The 17,292-nt window shown below is 37.1% G+C and overlaps 1 protein-coding gene across 1 annotated transcript; it reads right to left on the bottom strand.

Moving 5' to 3' along the window:
* Positions 1-1,928: 1,928 nt before the first annotated feature.
* LOC120526214 (serine/arginine-rich splicing factor 3-like) lies at positions 1,929-15,438 on the bottom strand. Its single transcript, XM_039749257.1, has 6 exons — positions 15,324-15,438; positions 12,759-12,972; positions 9,462-9,596; positions 9,219-9,257; positions 3,140-3,226; positions 1,929-2,276 (listed from the first exon to the last, which is right to left on the bottom strand). Exons 2-6 carry the CDS (start codon positions 12,962-12,964, stop codon positions 2,249-2,251), a joined length of 495 nt encoding a protein of 164 aa, XP_039605191.1. The 5' UTR covers positions 12,965-12,972; positions 15,324-15,438; the 3' UTR covers positions 1,929-2,248.
* Between the last annotated feature and the right edge of the window lie 1,854 nt (positions 15,439-17,292).

Raw genomic sequence — 17,292 nt, 5'->3', positions numbered from 1 at the left:
CCTTGGTCAGATAGGTGGAAAAGAACATAATTGTCACTTTGGTTGATCTCCAGAGAAACTTCTCATGAAAGCTTGCTTGCAGTTTGCAGAGATGCACCTATAGGGCTTTCTAACTACAGCAAACAAGATTCTCTGGTCAAATGAAATCAAGATTGGATATTTTAGTCTCAATTGCAAGCACCTTGTCTGGAGGAAACTAAGCACTGCTCAACACAATGGTGGTGGGCAGCATCTTCTTGTGGGGTTGTTTCTTTAGTGACGGGGACTTGGAAACTAGTCATGGTTGTAGGAAAGCTGAACCAAGCAAAGTACAGAGATATCCTTAATGAAACCCTGCTCCAGATTGCTATGGACATGAGATTGGGGAGAAGGTTAACCCTCAAACAAGACAATGACCCTAAGCATAAAGCAAATATAACACTGGATTGGACTAGGGACAACTTTAGGAATGTTCTTGAGTGGCTCAGCCAGAGCCGACTTGAACCTAATCAAGCGTCAATCTGAAAATAGTTGTCTACGAAGTTTCCTTCCACTATGACAAAGCTTGAGAGGATCTGCAGAGAAGATCTTCTCTTGGGCAGAAAATTCCCAAATGCAGGTGAATGAAGCATATGTCAAACCCAAGAAGAGCCTAGGCTGTAATCACTCCCAAAGATGCTTCAATGAAGAACTGAGTTAAAGTGTCTGAATACTGCTATCAGTGTGAGATTTCAGTTATTAATACATTTCCAAAAAATGTTTAAAATATTGTTTGCACTTTGTCATTCTGGAGTATTGAGTGTTGCTCGATTTTAAGAGAAGGTATCAACATAAAATGTGTAAAAATTGAAGGGATCTGAATACTTTCTGAAGGCACTATATACAAAGGTGGTTAATGATTAATAGAAAAATGGCCACCAAGTCTACATAAAGAGATGCAAAAAAAGATCTTATTTAAATCAATTTATGGGTGCATCTTTTATTTTTTTGGGCTGGGAAATCTTAAAGAAATAAAAAGAGCAGAACAGCAACATAGTATTCTATCTGAATGACCAAACTGATGAAAGTGACTGAATGATTAAACATGCATTTTGCATAAAGGTCAGTAAGTCGGTGTGATTTTAAATGGATAAATTTGCCATTGGTCTACACTTAATAACCCATAATGATAAAGTGAGAGAATGTTTTTGGGAAATTCTGAAAATTTATTAAAAATCAAAAACTGAAATTTTTTGTTAAGTATTCAGTACTTTGCAGAAGCTGTTTTGAGTCTTCTTGGATAATTCTCCACAAGTTTTGCACTCCTGAATTTGGGCAGTTGATCCTCTCTAGCCCAATTAGACTGGAAGATAAATATTTGTAAACTGCCATCTTTGGCTCTGTAAACCTGTTGTTTATGTATACATCAATGTTAGAGAGAGGCACTAAATAAAGGCTGCTTGAATGACACACTGCTATGCCAGGAAGACATGAACTTTTATCTGGCACAAATGGCTTCATCTGTAATAAAAGTGTTTAAGTACCATACATAGGGATTTTTTTACTTAAAAATTAATACTGTGTAGATCGAAATATTTGTGGAATTGCAGGTATACCGTACAGTCAAGGCATAGTTAATGCAACTTGTTTCTATGCATGTAGCAGATTAGCTCCAGAACTCTGCAAACCTTGAATGGCCACATTGTCGGACAATGCAATGGTCAATTGTCACCGGAGGCCATAAAACTTTTTTGCTAAATATTGCAGTTTTCAGTAATCTGCATAAAATTTGACTTCTATGACAAGCTGTAGAGTGCTGCTGTGGGTCTCATTTAGTGATCCATTTTTGAGAATGAAGTTTATCTTGCTGAATATAAAGATATCAGTAAAGAAATCACACAAATATACATTCTGATGGTTTCAGACACCTTTATTTATACTAATTAAAAAGAAAAAAAAAAAAAACCACAACAGCCCATGAATAACAAGTATAACCTTATGAGGCGGCGAATACTTTTTATAAAAGAGACTGTGAAACAAAAATTCTACTTTCAGATCTCTATAAAGATCTCTATAAAACCTCAGCAGGAAAATATGCATTTTCTTCATCGTATTTTCTTGCATGAGAGAACATGTGACGCTCTAACTGCCTCAATCAACACTGAGAACAAAGCAGGTATAAAAAAAAAATAATAATAAAAATAAAACTGGGGTTGAAGGGTAAAGGATAAAAGGATAGCACATTTAGTGCTTAAAGTGGAACGTTGATGAACGTCTCCAACATCAGCCTTCATTTTCTTTCACGTGACCGGGAATGACTGCATGAGAAAAAAGAAAATAGTGAACTTTACATTAATTTGAATTAACAAATACAAAGAAATCTTTTAAAGTGTTAAAAGGTACAGCATCATTTTTCCCCATATTAAAAGCAAAAAGAGGTTGAAATTGGGTTGTAAAACAAAATGGTAAATAAGGACATAACTGCTTTACAGAACAGGTTTTAGAATAAAATATTATGTTCACCAAATTCTGGAAAACTATTTTCACTTTGTGAGCATTAAATAATTTCATTATTAAGTGGGTTTCCTAGAAGAGATTTTTCAGGCAATATGCCCTTCAGTCTAATCCTCTTTACATACTTATAACATGCAAGAGGGGATGTTTGACTCTAGCACAGATGTAGGTAGAAGCATATCAGAAATAATGACTGTGGAAAAGTGCTTTGATAATATTCCAGGAGCAGTCCCCAATTCTTACTTCTAAAGAACCATTTTTAACAATGAAGGATAGAGTTTGAGAAATGTTTGTGAGCGGTAGAATGCTCTATTCATGTGGGACATGACAAATGAAAGCAGAACAAAAAGGAATGCTGGACAGAACAGAGGCGAGAATGATCAGACTGATGAATAAGTGGAGTATCACATGGTGAGAAGAAAATGAATACAGAGTTAAGGAAAAGCCTTGGTGTGGAGGTGATAGGTGTTCTGGGGAGAAACAGACTAAAATGGTTTGGGCATGTGGGCTGCAGGGAAAGGGATGGCTAGGTAGAGAGGTAAAGGGAATAAGGCAAAGAAAAGGCCACAAATGACCTGCTATATTATGTTACTGTTAATGTAAATTATAGTTACTGGCATGTTCTTTGTTTCTGCTAGCCTATACACTTATTTGCTTATCTACTTACCTACGAGAACGAGATGCTGAACGAGAAGGTTTATGGTCTCTCTCCCTAGATAAAGAACGTTCCTTCCTCCTATCTCTTGACAAAGATCTGATTAAAAAAATGTACAAATGAAATCCATTAATAGAAATACATATACAATAAATGCACAAATCTTTAAAAAATCATATGCATATTTTTGAGTGAGGCTATACAAAAGCTAAAATTTACAAACACCGACACAGGAAAAGCTGGCAAGTACGAATATATCAATTAAAATTATCATCTGCTGCAAACTATAATAATTAGGAATAGGTTTGTAAAAATATTTATCAAAAACACACACTACATGGCCAAATCCTTAACTCGAAACAATCAGAGTTCAGGTGTATAATTGTTAACAGGTGCATAAAATCGAGCACACAGCCAGGCAACCACCATTGACAGACATTAGCAGTAGAATGAGTCATACAGGATGCCACATTTGCCACAAGTCAGTACATAAAATATCTGCTCTGCTAGATCTGTTTAGGTCAACTGTAAACATTATTTTTAAGTGGAAGTGTCCAAGAGCATCATCATCATCAATGGTAGACAAGGGTTTTAAACTGCCTCTAGAAGCAACAGCAGCCCTAGCATTGTGCATAGAAGCTTAAGAAATGGGTTCCACAGCTGGGCAGCTGAACACAACCTAGAATTGCAACATGTTATGAAAAGAGGTGGCTGGAGAGCTGTAATGTCCAGTGCCATTGGACTCCTCTGGAGTGATGAATCACACTTCACTATCTGGTAGACTGATGGACAAATCTGGATGGTTTGGGGCTGTTTTACAGGTTTTGGCTAGGCCTTTCGGCCACTGATTTTAAAAACTGAAAAATAACCCTGCAATCTAAAAATTAAATCAGTAAATACAAGAATACTTGGAACCCAGTTTTTATAGTTGTATTTAAAACCTTAAAGCTTCAACTGAATTAATACACAGAACATTACGATGGCAGCATCCAAAAACACTTCACTGATATAGATTACTTTTTCCCCATTCAGCATTACATGTTCGACAGCAAACACGTCTGACTAAAAACTCTTAGCAGAATAAGGCACCTACACTTCATTTAAGGATTCACGATTAACCACTTTTATCCAAATCAATTTACACATCAGTTTTGTTATCTGGAGCACTAGAAACATAAAACACTAATTCAAAAGGAGTAGTTACAAAGAAGACTGCTACCTTTTATCACAAACACAGACATTAGATTTAACTGAAACTTAAAACTGGTCATGGGTGAGTGAATATACTTGGACAGATGCCTGGTACTTATCTACTAAATTTGAATACGGCTATTTCAGTATGCATTTATATATCTGTACAGACTGTCAACTGAATGTGTGTCTTTAATGTATGCCCTTTGTAATGGTTTGGCATCCTGTCCACGGTTGATTGCAGCTATGTGCCCAATGCCGCTAGGGTAGTATTCAGCTCAAGGCAATACTGAAATGGATTAAAAAAGTAGGAGAATGAAGGACAGCAGAAATGACTATCAATGGTCCCAGTTTTACTGTGGGAATGCCACAGACTAATTATTCTCAATTTTCTAGGAGACTTGCACCGATAGGCGATATCAATGGCAATCGATCGATTACTTACATCGCTGACGAATGTTTATCTTCTTAAGATTTAAACCAAATGATTAATACCCCATTAACAATAAGCACTTGGATCCTGATTAAATATGGATAAGCTGTAATTGCACTGTATTATTTTGGCAGAAAAGTACAAATCTGATACATTTTTCCTCTCAAAATGCAAATTAGTAATCTGACAATCTCTTCTGTTGCAAGTCTTATAATGATAGACATGCTGTTTTGTACAGTTTATATTTTTGATGATAATGAATGACCATGGAAGAAGCCTTTGGAAGCGTATTGTTAAAAAAAAAAAAATAAAAAAATGCAAGAGACAGAGATAATTGTGACAGCTCAAGCCAAAGCTGCAAGAAGATATGAGATTTTGAAAACACAGACTTGTCAAAAATTGTGTTGCAGCCAGCATTTTATATTGCCTTTGGTACCTGCTAAAACAACTAATCTAATCTTTTTGGAATAAACCATCCGTGAGCCAGTGTGTTTGGAAATAAGATCAGCTGTGCAGGAGACATACATGCGGCTTCCCTAAGAGATGTGACTTTGTGCAGCAGTGCAATCAGTGGTTCACATATCCCCTTCACTATTCCAAAAAGAATTTCACATGGGTTCTTAAAAACAAAACAGGTCCCAATAATTTAACTCCAGCCTTTAGCTGACCATTAATTTTCTGTATAAATGGGCATTCTGGAGGAGTGGTGGTTTCCCCTTTTCTAAATTTCCACACCTCAGCGAAAACAAAACCAGTGATATTTAAGGGGATAACCAAATGACCAGAAATCTTTCACATCGCCCAACACTATGTTAAATGTTTCCCAATACTTCCAACTAAATCTTTCCTGATTTAAATGAACCATAACACCAACAATACACGCATAACTCAATAGCATTTAAGCCTGCTCACCTATTAGCAATTAAAGCCAAATAAATGGATACTGCAGGCAAGAAAAGCCTCACAAACTTCTCATACTTAATTGAATTATTATACATGTTTAAAAACTGCAGGGAGCAACTTGTAGCTTGATCTGAATTAAACTCCTGTTGAAAGGGCAACGACCATTGCATTAGATCACATTATAAATAATAAATTCACAGGATTTCAATGAGTCGCAACAACCATCGCAAAAAAAAAAAAGACCCTGTACTCTTAGGGGTTTTCAATTTCGGAATATTTTGCAAGTCATTAGTGATTTCGTTTACTTTTTCAATCACACAGTTTAGAAGGATCAGTTGAAAATGAGGAACCCGCCCTGGATAAAAAGCTGTGCCTATTCAGATATAGTTGTACACACAACTGCACTCATTCAAATTGGTTCAGGTTTTTTTTGGTTTGTGAAAATGTAAGTGCAGAAAATCAACATGCGGGTCTGTTAAATCTTACTATTCTCTAAAACAGAGTAAACTTTAAAACTGTATAGTAGGAACTGGCACATTAATATACAAATGTCTGATTAACACAACCATCTATCACAATTTCTATTTCCTAAACTGACCTTGAAACTGCAAATGTCTTCAATCAGTGCCAAGTATTGCAACTCTATGTCACTTGGTGACATTACTGGATTTTTCTGATAGTTATCTCACATTTGCATAACACTTCCAGTATCAGCCTACTTATGCTTTTGGTTTGACATCTATACTTTTGTCATCAATAAAAGGAATAGCCATTTGTTCGGTGAGAAAAAAACAGCCCTTTCCTTGAAAGTTGTTTTGCAGAGTCTATTAAAGTTTAAGTCAACTCTTTTTTAACCAGAAAAGTCATCTAGTATGCAACAGTATAACCTGAAAACTCCAGAGTACATGATGGTAGGTACTTCAAAGATGATTCATACTTTGAACAGTTTTGACTTTATCAAAAAGAAATTGGAGAAGCTTGCACTTCACTTTCTCCTTCCTGTTGTATGCAATAGGGTGAAACATTTATATGCAGAAAAAACTGAAATTACTTGACTGGTCAATCTTTATTGCTTCTTTTTTGGGTGTTGTCAGCATGTTAAGTGAATTATGATTCAGACCTCTTATGTGCCGGTGCTTGGTCTACTACATTCACCTGAATATTGCAGTATTCACTACTTCACATGCTACAACAAAACAAAAATAAATTTCTATCCCAAAAGTTACTTACCAACGAACTGTTACAGGTACGGGGAATAAATTGAGTAACTGTTGCATATACTTCAGAGAGAAACATTAAGCAAAATTTCATAAACTGAAAACAGCACATTAACAAGTCTCCCTGAAAGCCATGTTTACTTGAGAAAGTAACAAATAAGTAGCCACAGCCACATGTATTTAGGGAAAAGAAATGTATACTTTAATACTTTCTCTGGTCCTGTTCAGCCTATATACATCAGACTTCCAATACAACCGAGTCCTGCGTCGTGCAAGAGCTCGCTGACGACACTGATATTGTTAGCTGCATCAGGAGTGGGGAGGAGGAGGAGGAGGAATATACCAACCTAATCAAGGACTTTGTTAAATGGTGCGACTCAAACCACTTACACCTGAACACCAGCAAAACCAAGGAGCTGGTGGGGAATTTTAGGAGACCCAGGCCATTCCTGGACCCTGTGATTACCAGAGGCGACTGTGTGCAGAGGGTACAGACCTATAAATACCTGGGAGTGCAGCTGGATGATAAATTGGACTGGACTGCCAATACTCAGGCTCTGTGCAAGAAAGGACAGAGCCGACTATATTTCCTTAGAAGACTGGCGTCCTTCAACATCTGCAATAAGATGCTGCAGATGTTCTATCAGACGGTTGTGGCGAGCGCCTTCTTCTACGCGGTGGTGTGCTGGGGAGGCAGCATAAAGAGGAAGGACGCCTCAGGCCTGGACAAACTGGTGAGGAAGGCAGGCTCTATTGTAAGCATGGAGCTGGACAGTTTGACATCCGTGGCAGAGCAACGGGCGCTGAGCAGGCTCCTGTCAATCATGGAGAATCCACTGAACAGGATCATCTCCAGACGGAAGATCAGCTTCAGCAACAGACTTGTGTCACGGTCCTGCTCCATTGACAGACTGAGGAGATCATTCTTCCCCCACACTATGTGACTCTTCAATTTGACCCGGGGTTTGTTAATGTTAACATTATACAAAGTTGTCGTCAGTTATACCTGCATTTTTATCACTCTTTAATATTGTTTATCAGTATACTGCTGCTGGAGTATGTAAATTTCCCCTTGGGATTAATAAAGTATCTATCTATATCTATCCAATATGAAAACTTCATGAGAAAGTCAGTAATGGCTTCTAGTGAAAGCACTACCATACATTATACTTCACAAAGCACACCATCATTAGGTACTTTACAGAGCATGTGAAAACACCAATTTAAAACAAGAAAAAAAAAACAACTTTGCAGTGTTTTTGCAAAGAAGTTACCGGCATTGCAATAAATAAAACCCCACAATCGTGACCAAAATCATGATTAACATGGCAAACAAAACTGCTTGTACAACCACTTTAAATAAAAGAGTGCTTTTGCAGAATAAACTGCCACTGATCAAAGCTGATTAATGTCTGTAATTTGTAATATTTAGCTGTTTAAATTATAAACTTTCCTTCAGTAGTGTGACCATTTTGTAAACATTAACATTTCAGGAGTAAAACTAAATGAAACACAATTTGTTACTGCTCCACAAGGGCTTATATAACGGGCATAACTGTTTTTAGTCCTTATATAATTGGCATAAATCTTTCATGTCAGTGAAATGCACTGCAACTTTCTTAGTTACAGAAACCATTTGCCGCTGGCTTGATTTTCATCTCATCCTCTGCATTTTATTAATTAAACATGGCTTTGTTGTCAGTACTAACAGACAGTATCTATAAAGTCTTTAATTTACGGATTTCTAATTCAGTGTCATATTGAATGCTGTCACAAATGATTACCAATAGCAAAATGTCTTCTTTATTGGTAAAAAAATAAACTAAAAGTCACACTTTCTCAGAACAAGTAAATAAATAAATAAATAAATAAGAACTCAATACTACACTCTGCATTAGTTCAGAGTAGGAGAAGCTGCGGCTTCAGACCAAGCAGCTGTGCAAGATCGTTGGTTGTACTTTGTACTACTGCATTACAAACTGACTGCTATCATTACACTGACTTAAATGCAGACTAAGGGGGAAAAAAAAAAAAAAAAAAAAAAACATATTGATGGCATAAAATGAAAAGATTTTAATGAGGATTCAACTTGCAATAAGTAATTTTTTTTTGAATGTCTGCTCAAATGTAGTTTGCAATTTCATGTAGCCCAGTGACTGCTTCTTCATATGGTCGCCTTAAACGAACATTTTAGTACATATTGGGTAGTGCACGACAGAACAGAAAACCTCCAATTTCAGACAAGGTTAAAAACTCATGGTGAACAAAGTAGATTTACACTGTAGCTCAAGGCTGAAAGTCCAATTTCAATTCAACGGTCAACAGAAGCTACTGAATGCAACATTACCTGCTGCGACTACGGCTGAAGCTCCGTCGACGTGGGGATCTGAAAGACAAGAATACACAGCTAGTGTCATAATGGAGTTCTGTTAATACAATCATTACCTGGAGTATGAAACATCTCTAGCAATTTGCATTTACAGAGAGAGAGAAAAATCAGAAACTGCATAGACTGCCCAGCCACAATGTCTGAGCTATATTTAGGTAGACTACGTGTATTGCTACTGTAATTCAGATATTTGTTGCTTACCTTCGCCGAGGTGGAGGACTCCTGCGACGATAGTCATCCCTGGGACGTCGGCTCCAAGGAGGTGGTGGGCCCCGGTTACGTGAACGCTTTTCTCCATTGGACAGTTCTACTCTGACTCGGCATCCACAAAGTGTCCTGTATAACAACAAAGATTAAATCAACAATCATAATGAAGCATCCTATTCCATGCAGAGCACTCTTGGAACGTGCAAACGTACTGGCACAGGACCGGATGGCAGGCAACTTCACCTGTAAGAAATGTGCACTTTATTTCAAGAAATCCCATTTATACCCACAATCCTCTCCAGTCTGGGGATGTAGAGCAATCTGGTTAAGTCAGACTTTCACATTTCGGCATCTTTCAGTCTAGCAAGATAGCCTTCAGCAGGTGCCAAAAATGAAACCAGCAGCGCAAGCAGAATGTAAAGACTAGAAGATATTCTCAGATGGTTCCCTTGACAGGCTGTCAGCAGCTTGACCGTGCCCCCAAGACTACCCATGGCGAGTGTTTACCTTTAGTGACTGGTCATGGCTCACCTAATGAAGTCACGACTGTAGCAAGCACAGGATGAGATATCTGGAGCCTGCAGGTGTGAATCCGGGCTGCAGAAGGCCTGCTGACCTTAGCTCTGAGCTCATAGAGTGAGCATTCTGCTGGTTGGCACTAGTTGTCCCAGAGATGAGGAGTGGAGTAAAGGAAACAAAATAGACCCAGACCCCCACTGCGTCATGCTTGGGAGACCCCCTGCTGGATGGGAAGCAATTTTAGGCCTCGAGGAGCCCCGTCTTCCTGGTAAAGAGTGATCAGCTGACTGGTGGTGAAGTCCAGGAAGGCACTTCAGAAGAAGCGACGGGATGAGGCAGCAAGGCGATTTAACAATAATAATTGGCAAATCTACACTGAGGAGAAAAAAGATTTGACAAATATAAATTGTCTGCACTGCTTATCACTTTCCCTTTGAGAAAGATGTCTGCTGAATAATATCAGCCCATTCTAATAACTAGGCAGGGGATCACTTCACACTGTTTGCACCATAAGGAAAGGAACAGCATCCAAAGTCATCTGATGCTTTATGGAAAGTTTTGGGAATGTTTACTCTATCAAGATTCACACACATGACTTGCATCTGTAACTACATACCTGGTCAGTGTATTATTTAGCTATAACTACGTAACTGGTCAGTGTTTTATTTTTTATCTATTAGGATGGGGGTCTTTTAAGCTTGTAGGAACTTGAGTTAGTGAATACAAAACAATGCCATCTAATTTATGTACAATAAATATTTGTTTATCTAGTGAGAAACAGGGTGAAAGAGAGCAACATGACATGAAAGAACTAAGTAATATTAAAAGGGATAATAAGAGGTTACCAAAAAAGCTAAATATATTGAGATGTGTACACCTCCCTTCTCTATTCACCTTCATAGCTATATGTAACGATATACATCCATAAGCAAATAACTCCTACAAGGAATCTGATATTTTCAAATTTTCTAGGCTCACTACAATAATCCAATGCAGTTATATTGCAAGAAATCTGTGTGCTTTCATTTTTAACTAGTCCAGCTCATTACAAGATTATTTTCCTGTTCGCCAGCAAAATACACACACATCACATTGCTTGAGAAAGCTTGTGTGAGAGAGACTATAACAAAAGATTAAAGTAATAGTAAACTGGTTTATATGGACGTGGGGAGGGGTTAGATTATTCCACAGATTATCAGTTAGTTTACAGGCCAAACTTTACGATACCAAGTTAAAAAAGAACTACTTTATAGAAGTTTGTACTGCTATGCCCAGACTAAAAGTGCCAGCAGCACTATCTGATTAAATGTATTGTGTCAAAGTTAGGAATAGTTCTGACTGACAAATACATTTAAATCCGACTATGAAACTAAAGATATCAGAAAAGAAAAACAATCCTGAACTATCTCATCCTTCCTTCCTTTGACACACTAAGGTGAAAATAGTGTTTGATTAAATTTAAAGTAATAAACAATGTTGGCCAGACTAGTAAGGCAAAACATAGAAACTCATTTAAACTTTTTTCCACCAATCACAATCTCCTTGATAAAAAGTTTGTCTTTGTAAAATTACCCATATAGAAATTGCAGACCTTTTTTTAAAATTGCAAAACATTATCAGAATAAAAGCAGTCTTCATATTGCTGTTAGATTAAAAATATATACTTTTATAACTGCAATTCAAAAGGTCTAGTTGCAATTATAGACTATTGGTTCCATTCAGTGCTATATGCCAATACATTGAAGAGACATTAAAACTTAATCTGACAGTTTCCTAGATTTATGAGCGCTGTATCAAATACCACCACATGATTGAATAATGTAGGTATTAAATAATTTCAGTCAACATTTATTTGTTTATAAAAATTGTTCATTCAAACTACACTATGCATACTAATCTCTCTCATCATTCTTGTCAAAACTTTTTGCAAGGGTGGAATTATGTTTGAAACCTAATATAGTTTTTCCCATTCCAACCAAAGAACTGCAAATTATGCTTTCACATATTGATTTGTGCACATTTTAATTTAAAAATTAATGAGGCCACAATGTTATTTACAACACAGACATCTTTAAGGGCTAAACTTGACATCCCTTGTTACTGATTTGCTGTTAGAAAGAGAAGGCAGAATCGGAACCAGAACTTGTAAACCTGGTGTCTCCACCCTGACACTAATTATAAAGGGTTGGGTGCCTAGTTCAACAGACTTACCAATGAAAAACATGTGCCAGCTATTAAGAAAAAATATGCAAATATTAAGATATTATATAAGCAGAAATGACAAATTTTGAGAAGAACCGTGTGCAAACGCAGCAGTAAATACTCCAAAAGGTCTATTTTGCACCATGTACAAATACCTTCCCATTTCATTTTAGTATCACAGTAGAGATTTTTACTTGGGAGGTCCTGAAATCATGTAGGCTATCAGTAATATCATGATGAGAGGAATCTCTAGTGGAGACATAATGAATGCTTTAAAATTTAAAAGAAAACCACAACAGCTTTGAGTGTGTAGTTAAATAATTTAAGCTTATTTTTAAAATGCATTGTAAATTTATATTTTGACACTCAAGAGTTTTACTGTTTCGCCTTTTTTTTATCACTGTTTTGTTTACTTAATAAGTGATGACTTTAACAATACAAATATATACCACTCCAAAAGGAACATTTTATTCTGAAGATAAAGGAGTTCTAGGAAATGTGATTCCTAAAGATATTTTGTGTGCTGTGCTACCATACAACGTACAAACGGCTAACTGCATGGGCACCCACCTCCCATCAAGTTCCCTGACTGCATCGGCTGCATCTCGAGGATCTTCAAACTCCACAAAGGCAAAGCCAGCTGGATTCCTTGCGATCCAAACACTGCGCAGGGGTCCATAGTAGCCAAAGGAACGCTCTAGTTCAGTTTTGTTCCCATTATTCCCCAGGTTGCCAACATAGACTTTGCAGTCGAGTGGACAGGAGTCTCTATGCATGGCTAAGTCTGTAACAGAAAAAACACAACAATAAATAGAGTATAGCTTACCTTAAAATATACCCAGAACAAAGACAAGGAAATTCTTCTCTACCATGGGCTGTCCATCTCGGATAAGGATGTGCAGGATAATGCACTACAAATTAAATTTCTCAAGTAGTCAATTATTGGGAAGAGTTAAAATTAATCACAAATCTGCAAAGCACTACAGATTTCCTGTTAATGGAATCTGGTTAGTTAAGTGATTGTGGGGATGGGTGTCCACGTGACGACTCAGGCGGGTGAATTAACCTGTAACATTTTACATTACCTGTGTAATACATTAGCCAGTAGTGGACCCACAGCACCAACTTACAAAAGAGATAGACAATATGCTCCTCTTGAGATCAGAGTTAATTATTTCATGTTACATCAGACTGTGCATGAAAAAGTGTTTTGTGGGTATCTAGAACTACTGCTTGACACAATTTCTATATAATCGTTCGGAACCTATCTGTATATTTAAAGCACTGCAATAATTGTAATTAGTCTTTCTGCATAACCCTGTTACAAATACATACATTAACATTAATTTTCAGATGTGTATTTGCCTAAAGGATCTTGTTCCAACCAGTTTCATATTCAGAAAACACTTGCAGTATTTAATTACATTACTTGTTAGTGCTTTCATCCACCAAAGTCAAATTGAAACTGTACAGTGTAATTAAAATTTCCAAATGTTCTGTAGACCAGAGTAGATTTTCATCTCATAAGCTCCCCTTTTCTCTTTCATCGATTTCTACAATGTAATTAAAATTGGTCTTGTATGAATAAAAGCACTAAAAAGCAATATAGTTAAATACCAAATTTCACTATCAGCAAGGACAGTCTTATTAAGAATTTAGACAAAATAAAAACATGCAGTCTTTCAGGACCATGAGTAAAGATCCCTTCCTAAATGTAACACCACCTGTACTCCCTGACACCACATTCCTAACTAGCCAAAAAAAATCACTTACATTTACTTATTTGCCTGATGCCTTTATCCAATATAACTTACAACATTTTAAATAAAATGGGTTACATGTGTTTTTCAAACTGGAGTACAGGCAGGTGAAGTGTTACTTCATGGTTACACTGTGTCAGGAATAGGATTTGAACCCATAATCTCAGGGTTTGAAGTCCAAACTATTAACCACCACGCCACACAAACTCCATGCATATATACTCACGAATAACACCAGCAGAATGGAGCAAAGGCATCAGATTATTTTATTTATAAATATATAAAAATTTGAGGAGTCAAACCCTAAATCTGGAGGGCCACTGTGGCTGCATATTTTCATTTTAACCATTTTCTTAATTAGTGACCGATTTTTGCCGCTAATTTTTTTCCAGTTTTAATTGTTATTTAAGACTGAGATCCTTAATTATAATATGGTGTCTTGTCTCCAATAGCACACGTTTCTCTTGAATGAAAATTACACTAAACAGATCCCCTTCTTCCTCGAAAACATGCCAATTAAAATTTTAAAAAATAGTTCTCTTTCAGGAATAAACTGGGATTAAGAGACTGAAAAAAAGAGACATTGGTCTATTTGAGAAGTTTTAACTTTCAAACCTGTAATAGTTACGTTTATCTCAAAATTGAGATACAAAGCTGCTCTCTATAAGGAATAAATTGTCAAAACTATGAGAAGTTAATATTTTGGCCCTGTAATATGTACATTTATTTAGTTTAAACCATCAAAAATGATTCGTACATTACATTGCAGCAGATTCTATCCTCTTTTACAATGTGCGCACCGACTACTGATGAATTAAGAGCGACGCAGATTGCGTGAGGCGAACCGCCAGCCTCGTGCTTTACAATGCAATTCCCGAACTGGTGGACTAAGAAGACACAAAACAAGAAAGATCGGAAATACCGCAATGCAGCATTTCCAACAATAATACGGCACACGAGAACCTCAACATGATTACCTGGAAAAAACTTGCCATACGATACTCGAAAAAAAATTATGACCGGGGTGTAACCAAGACAATGCAATACAGGCCGACTGAATGAAGAGCTCAACAATGGGGCAAAATAAAATAGAAGTCGCTATATCATAAGCTTTGCGCGGACGAAGTAAAATTATCCGAGTATACTAAACATCTAAAGGTGTACACAAATTCCCTATTACCGTCGACTAAATTATTTAAATATTTCTGCGGCCGACGCTGCAAGGTGCCATTCTCGTTAGCTTAGCAGGCCGTAACAACCCCAGAATACCCAGTTTCTCCCGCCTGTATTCTACCGCGATATTACACAACAGAATTTCGTATTTTAGAAGAGGAAACGTTTCCAAATAAGCATACAACCCACAACGGATCACTACCTGCCCTAGTCCTCTGTTCCCAGTACTTCCAGTAGCTTCTCGCCTCCACAAACTGTTAATGGCTGCCGACCGGAAGTCTCTCTCCAACCACGCAGTTGGCGGAATCTCCAACAAAAAAAAAAAGCGGGGCCGCGAGCCGAGGATAGCGCCTCTAGTGGGGAGTCTAGAAAAGGCGAATGACTGACTGACGGTCGCGATCTTATTGAGAGCTTTATGCTTTAAGCATATGAAACTCGGGAAAATTTTCAATCACGGTGGCTATGGCAAAGTTTCAGAGGTGCACACTACTTTAAGATTTTTTTTTAAACATCAGAGGAGAATTAATGAATGAAACTGTTCGCTAAGCCGACTTGCGCCTGATGTACAGGTACGCTCCTCCTGTCTCCATCAGCACGAATGGATAAGCCAGAAAAATGACGTCAATGCGAACAAATTGAAACGCGCGTGTGATGGACGCGAGGGGCGCGACTTTTGTTACTGCCCCTCTTGTAGTTTTTGAAAACTGCGTTAGGTATGCATTGCTGTTTCAGTCGCGTACGCCAAATGACAAACTATAAAAGGTGTCGTTTTCGGGCTTTTTATTACTGATGCTATACGCAAATGCTTCAGAACTGTTATCCTCGATTTATATACGCGATGCCCGTTTTCTAAAGGCATAATTGCCGGTAGCACTTGTTCAATGTGCCCGAGGCTGTTAGATCTAAACAAGAGAGGGACTCTCTGGAGCTGCAGTTGGGCCCAAAGGTTTACATTCACTTAGGCCACTGGTAAAACCCAACTCCCGTCCTGTAGCGCTACTGTGGTTGCAGTTTTTCATTCTAACCCTTTTCTGAATTAGTGACTGAGGTAGCTTATAAAAGGCCAGTTTCTCTTGATTTTACATATTTAGTATAAGACCTGTCAATCTTTCACATTAACAAGTCGTATTACCATCCGCACAACACAGACTTGAATAACGAATCATACCTTCCAACATTAGGTATAACTCAACATGTATCTTTCAATCCACAATGATTACTTTTATAAGAATGTAAGCCCGGACATTATGGTGTCGAATCCAGTTACACATTCTTTAATTGATATTGGGAGTCCAGATTTCAATAAGAATTCTCAATAAGGAGTAAATGGCTATTATTAGGAAAAATTTGTTAACATAGCATTTTTAAACCAGCTGCTGAAGAAAAGTATTATATTTCATGTAACATATATATGAGGGGAGGAATTGTGTTTGTATGTAATGAATTGAGAAATTGAGGATTGCTTATTAAAGTCAGATTACTTAAAGGACAGTTTATTAACATCAAAATTGCAAATGAATAGGAATCCAGTACCACCAACTTTTTGAAAAACAACGTAGTGATGTACCATAATTTGTCTTTTGATTTAATGTAGTTTTGAATCCACTTAATCTTAAAAATGGTACTGGAAGTTTTAGAATCAATCATTTTCAGTCCACATTGACTATATGAATCACAAAGGATATTTTTGTTCAAATAACGAGGCTTTTTTTCCAAATGAAATCTTACATTTTCCTATTGTAATAACCTTGACTATAAGAAAGGCTAAAGACAAAAAATATATAAAGAGGATATGCAATACAAACCTTATTTTGCAAAAGGCTATTTGTGTAGAGAACAACGTTTCAAAGTACTTTGTTAGGACCAGAGATATTGCTCAATTCTACAACTGCAGTACTGGAAGCATCTTACTATGGGTGACATGGGCATGTGGCACCAAGTAAACTGACAACTTTACATGCTGAAATCCAAAGCCTTGCCACTAACCCTCAATGCCACATTATCAATTATATCAACATAATAAAATAAAGCATATAGTCAAATTATGTACAATATAGGTAGCATAGCCTTATGTTTTCAAACCTTCCAGGTCTAGTTCAACACATGAGTCATTTAGAGTAGCATATTGTAGTATCTCCAGGGTCTAGACCAGTGTAACGAGATAGATGGAG

Source organism: Polypterus senegalus, chromosome 3, assembly GCF_016835505.1.
Source record: "Polypterus senegalus isolate Bchr_013 chromosome 3, ASM1683550v1, whole genome shotgun sequence".
NCBI lineage: Eukaryota > Metazoa > Chordata > Cladistia > Polypteriformes > Polypteridae > Polypterus > Polypterus senegalus.
Note: the sequence above shows the minus strand (reverse complement) of the source record. Positions and strands in the feature narration are given on the sequence as shown.

What these genes read in the sequence shown, in the direction of transcription:
- LOC120526214 (XM_039749257.1), bottom strand. Translation starts at nt 12,964, where the DNA reads ATGCATAGAGACTCCTGTCCACTCGACTGCAAAGTCTATGTTGGCAAC. An exon ending in GTCAGGGAACTTGATGGGAG is followed by an intron (nt 9,597 to 12,758) that starts GTGGGTGCCCAT and finishes GTTGTTATACAG; the next exon opens with GACACTTTGTGGATGCCGAG. An exon ending in AGTCCTCCACCTCGGCGAAG is followed by an intron (nt 9,258 to 9,461) that starts GTAAGCAACAAA and finishes CTTGTCTTTCAG; the next exon opens with ATCCCCACGTCGACGGAGCT.